General features: G+C 37.2%; 2 protein-coding genes across 2 annotated transcripts; both read left to right on the forward strand.

Annotated features, from left to right (window-relative positions):
* Window positions 1-657: 657 nt before the first annotated feature.
* On the forward strand, window positions 658-3,543 carry LOC110378721 (alcohol dehydrogenase 1). Its single transcript, XM_021338097.3, has 5 exons — window positions 658-1,069; window positions 1,295-1,543; window positions 2,036-2,209; window positions 2,516-2,655; window positions 3,011-3,543. The coding sequence occupies exons 1-5, from the start codon at window positions 773-775 to the stop codon at window positions 3,162-3,164; spliced, it is 1,014 nt and encodes a 337-aa protein (XP_021193772.3). The 5' UTR covers window positions 658-772; the 3' UTR covers window positions 3,165-3,543.
* A 1,346-nt stretch (window positions 3,544-4,889) lies between these two features.
* Window positions 4,890-10,386, forward strand: LOC126053429 (15-hydroxyprostaglandin dehydrogenase [NAD(+)]-like). Its single transcript, XM_064036146.1, has 6 exons — window positions 4,890-5,003; window positions 7,471-7,685; window positions 8,251-8,487; window positions 8,878-9,051; window positions 9,642-9,796; window positions 10,153-10,386. The coding sequence occupies exons 2-6, from the start codon at window positions 7,590-7,592 to the stop codon at window positions 10,301-10,303; spliced, it is 813 nt and encodes a 270-aa protein (XP_063892216.1). The 5' UTR covers window positions 4,890-5,003; window positions 7,471-7,589; the 3' UTR covers window positions 10,304-10,386.
* The last annotated feature ends 422 nt before the right edge of the window (window positions 10,387-10,808 follow it).

Raw genomic sequence — 10,808 nt, forward strand, 5'->3', positions numbered from 1 at the left:
ACTCCATGTCAAAATGTCTATAGCATTCTTCTTTTTTCTTACATGTCGACAAGTATTACCCAACATTCCTTCATCAATTTGACTTATACGTTCATTTATGAGTTTCATTATTTCCGTCTTATTTTGGTCGACATTATGCGAAGCAATATATTTTTTTTTAATTCCCCACACATTTTGTTTAGGTACATTATTATATTTATTGTCTGCGTACCCCGAGCTAGAAAATATGTAAGGAGTATTTAAATCATCTTAGATATTTCACCTCATTCATTTCTTAGATACTGTCAATATAAATTTGAAAAGACGAAAATAATGAAAAACTATATTTTTCGTTGTTTCTCCATAATAATTTCTCCGTGAATAACTAGTATTTTCGTAAGCGACTGTACCCATAACAAAAAGCGATAAGAACACGTCATCCTCGGACGACGTCACTGTCACACGAATGAAAGTTGTATATTTACAAGCCGACGCACACATAGGGCCGCGCGCAAATCTGAGTTGAACTATCTATAGCTCGGGTTTTCCTCGGCTCTTACGAAAAGAGATCGTAACAACCTATTGTGTCCTCTGCATCTAGAATCTAGAAAACAGAAAAATATAATTGTCATAAAATAACTTTGCATTCTGTAGCAATCACTGTCAGTCATTGTGGCATTGTGGAACGGCCAACGATTATGGCGTAAAGTGGTTGGTCTGTAAAATTTTGTAAATAAATAAAAAAAAACAAAATTCATTAATAAAATCGTATGCTTTATTATTTTCTGTGTATATGGATCGCGGGAGATACGCGACGCTAACTCGTTACTGCCTCACAAATAATCTGCTACAGAATAAAAAGCAACTATGCCTGCGAAGATCTCGGTCGCACCAGACAAACACAAAAGTGGTCTGCCCTCAAGAGGTTTATCAAAAATTACTGTTCAGTAAAATAGGATTAGTTTCTTGTATTCAGGAAAACTTTTATAGATCGTGTATGTATGACTGGAATGGTGCTGTTATGCTCGTTACTGGTACCAGGGGAATTGGTGCACATATTGTGAGGTTTGGATTGGAACAAGGTGTGAAGGTAAGATGTAGAAATCAGAAGGTTCGTCGTCACAGCTGAGAAACGTTCATTGCTGGACAAAGACCTCCCCAGGCTGGGGATTAATTTAGGAGCAATGAATTTGCTCAAAGGTACCTAGGCTTACCTCTCTGGGCTTGCGTGTTGGCTAGAGCAGCTTTATTTTAAAATTATATATATATTTTTAATAACAGTATCCTATGTGTAATTGTCACTGTTATCTTCCAGAATGTGACAAGTTTGGACATCGATGAAAGAAGCGGCCTAGCATTACAATACGAGTTGAACCATAAATATGGTGAAAAAGATAAAGTGAAGTTTATAAGTTGCGATTTCACAGACGTACATCAACTTATGGGAAGATATCAGGAAATACTGTGTGATAAAAACGAAACCTTCGTTGTAATCAATGACGCTGAACTAATGAATAATAATTTGTGTCAACAGCAGTCTGGCGAAGAAAGAAACACAATTGCGGTGATCATCTAGCCAGATTACCTATAAATAAAAAACTTGAAATACTTGTTGTACTGGTGGCAAAAGTCACCTGCAGCGGCTGCATGAAAACAGTCGATATCTGAGGGCGACTGCACGTGCGACTGCCGCTTCGATCTAAAACGAATCATACCAGTCGTGCAGCCAATAAACGCATGGGCGTAGCCACAGTGGGGCTGCATTTAAAACGTGCCTATCTCAAATGTTACAATAATCCAAATAGATTCAAGATCGTTACCGTTACCACCTGGCGCCCCTATTTCCTTGGCGCATGTGTGTGCTGCATTCTTCGCACACAGGGATGGCTTTGCCCTTCTGATGAAGGCCACAGTATTTCCTTCGAACAATCCGGCAGCCCAATTTTGCTTCCCTGCATTTATACCTAGTTCAAAGATAGTTTTCACAATCTTCTCGTACCTATGCGCCTTATAGATGTGCCTTGCCTAATCTCAAAAATATATTCTGTATTTTCAGACTGGCCTCGTATTAGGTAATTTGACGGCGTTAGATCTTATGCGTATGGATAAATATGGAAGAGGAGGCACTATTATAAACATTTCTTCTGCATTCTCTCTATGTCCCACACCGTTGACTTCGGAGAATACATCTACAAAACATTCGGTTATGACTATGTGTATCGGCTTAGGCGTAAGTGAATTTTCAAACTATGATGCTTCTTTTGGAAACAAATGTAGCAAGGACCCCAATGCGAATGCTATGGAATGCTTAATTATAAAAAAAACTGAGTTTATTGAAATGGAAAGCATGCTTATGTTTGCTGAGTGCAGATTCTGAATCCCGACCCGGACATGCTTTGTCTCACTCGTGAATTAAAGTCAATTTTGCGCAATGTTTTCATTCAGCAAAATCTACGTATTCTACGAATCCTCGGTAACAATATACTAAGTATGGTGCCAACTACTACGAGTGTTAAATTTCTATAATCTTTTTCAGAATGACGAATTCTTTCGTAGAACTGGTGTTCGTGTGATAACTGTCTGTTATGAAGCAAGCGATCCTAAATACGAAAATGTATCTCAACACGAATCGGAACCCAGATTTTCTACCATTATGAGTCCGTGTTGTAACCAATGGTGCGTAACTTTCGTTCACTATGTACAATCAATAACATATTAAACAGGTATTACTCATGTCCGGTTAATTAGAGATCAAATGTGCTGAAAATTGGACCTAAAGTTAGAAAAGGGGGGCAAAATTCCATTGGGTTAACAATAGTTTATTTAAATTAGGTTCAACACACAAATTAGGTGGAATATTGCATGAAAATGTTCTCGGCTTTGGTAGACGCGACAAAAATTTGCTAGTGAAAAAGCGCTGTTAGTTGGTGCTACGTAAATCGCAAAGAATGATGTTGTGACACTTCTTTGACACTACCGCGCTCAGGAGTCACAAATTTTGATAAATTAACGTATTCCATTATCTCTGCAGTCCGAGGACAGCTGCTCGAGCCATCATCGAAATCTTCAAGCATGGCAGCAGTGGGAGTATATGGGTTATAAAAGATGCCAAACCAATCGAGGATATAACTTACATTGTCAAGAAGTCCTACAGTACCCACAGTTTTGAAACTCCGATGCGATGAACCGTCATAATCTCATTAAGGTAGCACAAATGAAGGACTCCGCTCCCATCCAGCAAAAATAATACAAATAATTCAAATATGGACCTTAAAGTGTTGCTCTTTAGAAACACTTTACATAGGCAGCATAAATTAGCAGACGGCCCGCAGTTAGCGAGCTTACCACTGTGTGACTGCCAGGGTGACTCGTTTGAGAGAGCATCATCTGCATATCTTTTTCCCAATTTGTTGACTAACCAGATGCAGCTGAGTACCAATGTTTTACCTACATGGAGTGTCTGCCTCTTCCCAGTAATCCGGGCAACACTACTGCCAAAGATGTTAATTTTGTCCACATTAAGGTATTATTGTGTAGTAAAAGCAGATTAAACCTTTTGTTTCTTCAAGAGTGTTTTATTGTCAACATAAATAGATGATTGTTTGTGGTACTATCAAAAGTATATCAATGTTTGTGGTTTTATACGTACCTACACAGATCTAAGGTACGTCTTATAGGATGAGATTTGGAAGAACTTCGACATATTTCATTATCATGATCTCAGTGACTTTGACATCCACTGCTGAATATGGACCTCCCCTCCCATTTTCCAAAAAAAAAACTAGAGGTCTATTGTCGAAGTACCTGGAATTTAAAGTGACTTTTTTATGGGAAATAATCAAATGCCCCTCCCACTGAGGGTTAACAGCGTGAGGGCGTGTCAGACTCTGACTGACTAAAACCCATCAGCCCTCTATGTACCAGAGCCGTGGTATCTCATTCGAACTATCCCACAGCCCCGGCAAGCCTTGGACCTCTCAGGCCTCGCTGGAGTTTGGGGTTGATGGGGTTTAAATACAAGCCAGCCTTCAGTTATCCAAAACAGCAAAGCGGTTTACTAGATATCCAATAACGCGATGATCTTAAGAATTTTGTGGTTTGCTGGTTACCTATAGGTATGCTAACAAACTAACTATACACTTATGAAGTAGTTAAGAAAATCACATTCATTTGTCGAAGATTTGGAAAGAAAACTTGCCAAGATTTATCATTTCGTCATAATGACGTCAAAATAAAGTAGGTATGTGAGTTCAAAACTTGAAAACAAACTGTAATTAGCACACGATAACCAGAATATAGTAAAATTAAATATTTAAATAAAAACGTTATTATCATACAAAATAAAATCTAGGTCACGGTCGACTTTGTTATTCTGTTGAAACCTAGTCCATTACAGACAGATATACCTACTATGTTTTTTTAATTTTATCTTCTCCATCACAAGTATTTAGTGACCATAGCGTGGCATTGGACAGCACGTAGATCTCGGTCCTGTCCCTGTTCTCTCTCCGGTCTTATCGGATTGCCGTCCCATCGGCACCCACTTGTGTACGCGCAAATGCTTGTGCACTATAGTATTTGGCTGATCTTATATGAGAACAGAACAGCCACCATGGACAATAATAGGCTAGGAGGGGATCATCATCATTTATTTATTACATATGATGAAGCAGTATGCTTTTCCCCCGAATATGTCAATGGATGGAAAGCAGTATACTTAGCGCAGCTAATTTATGTACTAGAATATTATGTTGTGCATGTGAAATAAGTACACAGGGTTATGTTACTTTGCGGTTAACTTGCTAAAGAGTTCGTTTTTACGGACGCATTTTGTTTTGGCTCAGATGTATTTTTGACTCGGTGGGATGTGGGTGTTTTTTGTGCACTAAGCTTAGTGTGCGTTCTAAACCGAAATTACTTATGTAACATTTAGTGCTATAAGTTTAAATAGTATGATGTCTATGTGTGGGAAACAGTGTTCGTAATATTTTTGTGGTTGAAGTCAACATAGGCTTAGTAAGTAGGTATGTAAATATTATTATCTTAAACTTGCAAAATGTAACAATTGAAATACCTAAGGAGATTAGGTTTTTATTGTATTTTTTCATGTTCCGGTAAGTTTCAGCGCTTTGCTTCGTTTATGTGGCAATATGTTTCTTTCAAACTACATAATAACTAGATACTAAATAAACATATCACATGTCATGTTTTTCGCAATTATTATCCATTTATTCCCACTCCAGTACAGTTTACATTAACTTTTATGATATCTCTGTTCTATTTATCTGAATCAACAATTACTTGTCTTTAAATAATACACAACAATGAATTGTACCTAGAAACTATACTTATGTATATAGGTAGCTTTTGTAATCAGACTATCGCAATTCAAACACTAGAATAAGTACTTCAAGATCTTAGGTGTTCTACACACCAAACCACCTTACGACCCAGTCAAGACGACTTCTAATCGGTGATATTATTCCATTGAGCTGCGGCAAAAAAAATAGAGTTACCAACTTCAGGAAAAAGGGCAATTAAATAGGACTCCTCAATAGCTCAATAGCTGCAGGGGAGTTAGTTGCGCCACTTCTTCCCAACAAAAACACATAGGATGTGGTGAAGGGCGGGCGTTTTGGAGGCGGTCTATTGTAAATTTCTGACGTTCGAAAAGTGCTGTTTTGCAACCAAGTTTGAATAAACGAATTTTGATTTTGATTTTAAGCTTAAAATTAATGGCTTGTGTTTAAACGCCACCCAAAAAAGTACCTATTTTACTACCAAAAAAATTCTAAACGGTTACCAAATGGATAAATGGTCACCATTATTTGGTTCGTTTATGTGGCAATATGTTTCTTTCAAACTACATAATAACTAGATACTAAATAAACATATCACATGTCATGTTTTTCGCAATTATTATCCATTTATTCCCACTCCAGTACAGTTTACATTAACTTTTATGATATCTCTGTTCTATTTATCTGAATCAACAATTACTTGTCTTTAAATAATACACAACAATGAATTGTACCTAGAAACTATACTTATGTATATAGGTAGCTTTTGTAATCAGACTATCGCAATTCAAACACTAGAATAAGTACTTCAAGATCTTAGGTGTTCTACACACCAAACCACCTTACGACCCAGTCAAGACGACTTCTAATCGGTGATATTATTCCATTGAGCTGCGGCAAAAAAAATAGAGTTACCAACTTCAGGAAAAAGGGCAATTAAATAGGACTCCTCAATAGCTCAATAGCTGCAGGGGAGTTAGTTGCGCCACTTCTTCCCAACAAAAACACATAGGATGTGGTGAAGGGCGGGCGTTTTGGAGGCGGTCTATTGTAAATTTCTGACGTTCGAAAAGTGCTGTTTTGCAACCAAGTTTGAATAAACGAATTTTGATTTTGATTTTAAGCTTAAAATTAATGGCTTGTGTTTAAACGCCACCCAAAAAAGTACCTATTTTACTACCAAAAAAATTCTAAACGGTTACCAAAATGGATAAATGGTCACCAAATAACGTTTCCAAAAATATTATTAGATAAAACCATTTTTTCGTATTATTGACTACTAAAAAAATATATGGACGCCTTTAAAATACACTTTAGACCAAATATTATATATTGTCACTACTTAGATGTTACCAATTATGTAATACCATGACTCCTAATTTGGTCATTTTTGTTAGACTAAAAAAGCTAACGATCGCTAGAATATTTCCCAAATACCAATTAATATACTAGGGTTCTCAAACGTACGTCGCTTATTTATTGTTATATGAATTTGTGTGTAACTCAGTACGTTTAAAATGTAAGCACGCAACATGCAGCAAGCATGGCTTCTGTCACGGCTCCGGCACTGCGGGGCTCCGGCGGCGGTCCCATGCGAGCTTATCGTCGCAGATGGTTTTCACGCTCACCACCGCAGCTTCGGCTTGCTGGCCGGCTCAGCCGGCCAGCCTCAGCCGCGGCGGCGAGCCTTAAACTACCTGCGCCTCAGCTCGGCCGCCTCGCCCTCCGCGCCTACGCGGTTTTGAATTGCACTCTAGGGGTAGGGCAGACAAGACTACGTGGAGTCGGTTTTGCAGCGATTCGTTTTCGTCACTAACTTTGATTTTTGGTAGTAATATTAATCTTTTAGTTGGATAGAATTTGGTGACCATTAATCCATTTTGGGAACCAAAAATAATATTTGTGCGAGATTTGCGATTTTTCTGAGGTTATTTTATTTTTTTTGGATCATAATATTATATACTTAAGTGCCCTTTTAATAAAGTCAATTTATTTTTTTTGGAGTTGTTTATTTTATTTGGTGCCTCAGCCTAGAGTCTTAAAAATATTTTTGGTGACCACCTAAATTATACCCAAAATTAATCACTTTGGACAAACCGATTTTAAAGTATCCCCACGTATCTACATATTATGTGCTATGTCGTGACGAATATTTTTCGACCAATATTTCCCACTTTTCGGTTGCCGGCAGGGTCGACGGGTTGCGGTTTCGTTTGCAATCGGCCTTTGGATCATCTAATGACATTTAATAGGGCTTAGGTGCAGACTGCGGAGTTCGTCAGTCATCATTGTGTTCGCGTGGTAGTAAACATGTTCGAGATCAGAGATAAAGTATTTTTTGTGACGGGGGCGGCCGCGGGGATTGGAGCTGGGATGGTGAAGGCATTTTTGGATGAAGGAGCGAAGGTTAGTGGAGTATTTTTTTTTATATTTTATATTTATTTAATAATGGATGAGGCTATTCAATTACGAATGTATTTTTAACCAACTCCCCAAAAATAGAGGTTCTCAATAATAGAATAGAGTTATTTTTCTTAATTTTGAATTTTCTAAATGTAAGTACCTAATTTTAAAGCTAGGTAAAAAATATTTTTACCTTTATTCCTGATACCACTATCACACGATGCTACTATTTATTACTGTGCAATTGTAATGTAACACGATATTATGAGTGTGGTATTTTTATTTTATACAATTTACGGAGTTTCATCCTCGTCAAATAATAATTTAACCCCATGCAGTTGCACATATGCAGTAGAAATGTCAATTTGACCTCTATGCACCTAAGTACTGTACTTTAAGTATGACCTTTAAGTATGTTACTATGTTTGTGGGCATTCTGAAGTTTGGCTTCTCTGTCAGGAGAAAGTTTCAGGTATTTTATTGATGTTGGTTTCTTTGTAAGTAAAAAATTGTTTTGGTTTTTCGAGATAGTATAATACCTAAGTTATAAAAATATTAAATTTTTCAGCATGTAGCAGCACTAGATGTAGACATTACAAACGGGAAAGCCTTAGAAGAGGAGCTAAACACAAAGTATGGAGAAAACAAAGTCAGGTTCCACAAATGTGACGTCACAACCAATGAACTGGATGCGGTATACGACAATGTGGTGAACGACTTCGGGTACATAGATGTGGTGATCAACTGCGCTGGCATCATGAATGATAGGCCTAATGTGTATCTTAAGGAGATTGATATCAATGTGGTTAGTATTAACAAGTACCTGGTAGTTAGTGTATAAAGTATCTTTGAGTTAATCCACTTACCCCATACCTATCAGTCGAGTTGTAAATTTTCTTACTTTCCTACATTTTTTGAGATTTCTGACGCATTCTCTCCCCCTGCTATGCTTCTTTGTGTTCTCAACATTATTCTTCGTAAATGGGAAATTTCGTTTTATGCGATAAATTTCTTAATGAGTGAGAATTACCTACTATTTTGTCTAGCGATGGGAGACAAGACATAGCAAGACAAGACATTGAAAGACAAGACATTTGAATTATTTTCGCTTACCAACACTATCAACTTTACTTTCATATGAAATCTTTCAGTTCAAAATACCTAAATTACCTAAGTTTATAAATATGTTTTCCAGACTGCCCTAATAAAGAGTTCTTTCAAAGCATTTGATCTGATGCGTAAAGACCAGGGCGGGAGAGGTGGCACGATAATAAACATTTCTTCAATTGTGGGGCTGTTCCAAGCTCATCTGCTGCCAGTGTATACTGCTACCAAGAGCGCTGTGTTGCAGTTCAGCAATTGTCTTGGGGTAAGTGACAACCTACTTCATTTTGCAAGATTATTCTAGTATTGTTAATTTTAATCCAAAGTCTGCAGCTGCAGCAAACATTTAGGTACCTTTGTTATTAGTAAGCTATCATACTGTTGGTGTTACATAATATGGATGTTCAAATAAATGACTCGTGGAGTAGGTACTTTATTGTTTTGTAGATGGGCGTTACTGCTTTTGTTTGCACTATGATAACATTCATAGTACAATAGTATAATTGTAATCATCGCTTTATTATGTTAGCTAATTATCAATGATGCTTAATAATTTGATGCTGCAAATAAGACCTTGATAGTGTAGTGGTACCTGGTATGTCAATACCAGGGATAATATGTACTACTAACTTTCAAATAACAATATATACTGTAAGGAGCTAGAAGTCAACTGACAATAAAACCTGATGGGGCTGCAGGATTGGTCGAAAGATTAATTGGTACATAAAGGGCTTAAGAAGGAACATCGTGGGTTTTAGTTTGATACTCTCTCACACTGCTAACATTCAGCGTGCGGGATCATTTGATGATTTCTCATAAAAAAAAAGAACTTGATTAAAATAATCTTAATTCCAGATGGAGCCACATTCGACTCGTTCAGGAGTAAGAGTACTGACGCTATGCTTTGGATGTACAGACACCAGTCTGTTCAGTGCTACCAAAATGGGAGCCTTTGACAAAGAGACTGATGAACTACTGTTTGGTAGTTTAGGAAAATTGCCTTTACAAACGTAAGTACCTATTAGAATTCATATCCCATTTTTTTACATATTTTGAAACATTGCACTGGCCCAGCCAGATACTGCTGGCTTCAATCAATAAATAGTACGGGGAAGGTGGTAGTGATACCATGGCCTCTATTGGCCACCAGTACTTTATAGAAGGAAATTTGCTGGTTATTTATACAGACTGCATTGTGTCTTGTGGTAGCTTTACTCTTTCACGTCTTCTTACCGTTTGGGCAGTCAACAGAAGAAAAGAGGCCACATAAAAGTACAATAACTAAAGTACAATAATTTCTTTGTATGTTAATATTAATGTAGATTGAAATTATGTCATTAATATGCTATTTCTTTAAATCTTTCAGAATCCAATCAGCAGTTGATGGTCTAATCCACGCATACAAACACGGCGCGAGCGCAAGTACCTGGTTGGTCACGTCAGACAGACCTGCTGAAGATATCACGGGAAACGTCTCCAAAGCATATGAAATAATGAGTCAGGGTGTATTTAGTTAAATAAAGATGTAGGGAACATAGATATAGAAAATAGGTTAAAAAATATGTTAGTTAGGTGAGGTAAGTCAGTAGGTACAGTGACAGCAGAAACATTGTAGATACGTCTCTTGCTCTTGGCCGAACCCCGTACGTGATTGCAAGCAGTAGGTACCTACCTGATTAGAAAAATGGACTTAGCAATCTATTAAACCAGCTAGGCTGTTATGAACATCTGAATGATGTATGGAAACAATACCAGTAACTTTAATCTAATCAACCAAATAAAGTATTCGGTTACAGAATGAATATTTTCATTTTAATAACAAACCGCTGTTGCTATTGTATTCATCATGTTGATGTTAATGACAAAAGCGGTCAAAATCAGTGACCTCGGCATGGTGATCACAATAAAATTGTGTACGGTTTACTGTACATTTGTAAAATACAGTAATTAGCAATTTTTTACTTCCACCGGCAGCGGATACATCAATACCTAATGTACGCAGATTTATATTCAAACTTGGAA

This window comes from Helicoverpa armigera, chromosome 9 (genome assembly GCF_030705265.1).
Source record: "Helicoverpa armigera isolate CAAS_96S chromosome 9, ASM3070526v1, whole genome shotgun sequence".
NCBI classification, from domain to species: domain Eukaryota; kingdom Metazoa; phylum Arthropoda; class Insecta; order Lepidoptera; family Noctuidae; genus Helicoverpa; species Helicoverpa armigera.

Coding starts and splice junctions, on each gene's coding strand:
- LOC110378721 (XM_021338097.3), top strand. CDS start 773: ATGGATCGCGGGAGATACGCGACGCTAACTCGTTACTGCCTCACAAAT. Junction 1,070..1,294: donor GATTGGAACAAGGTGTGAAG/GTAAGATGTAGA, acceptor GTTATCTTCCAG/AATGTGACAAGTTTGGACAT. Junction 1,544..2,035: donor AAGAAAGAAACACAATTGCG/GTGATCATCTAG, acceptor CTGTATTTTCAG/ACTGGCCTCGTATTAGGTAA.
- LOC126053429 (XM_064036146.1), top strand. CDS start 7,590: ATGTTCGAGATCAGAGATAAAGTATTTTTTGTGACGGGGGCGGCCGCG. Junction 7,686..8,250: donor TTTTGGATGAAGGAGCGAAG/GTTAGTGGAGTA, acceptor TAAATTTTTCAG/CATGTAGCAGCACTAGATGT. Junction 9,797..10,152: donor GGAAAATTGCCTTTACAAAC/GTAAGTACCTAT, acceptor TAAATCTTTCAG/AATCCAATCAGCAGTTGATG.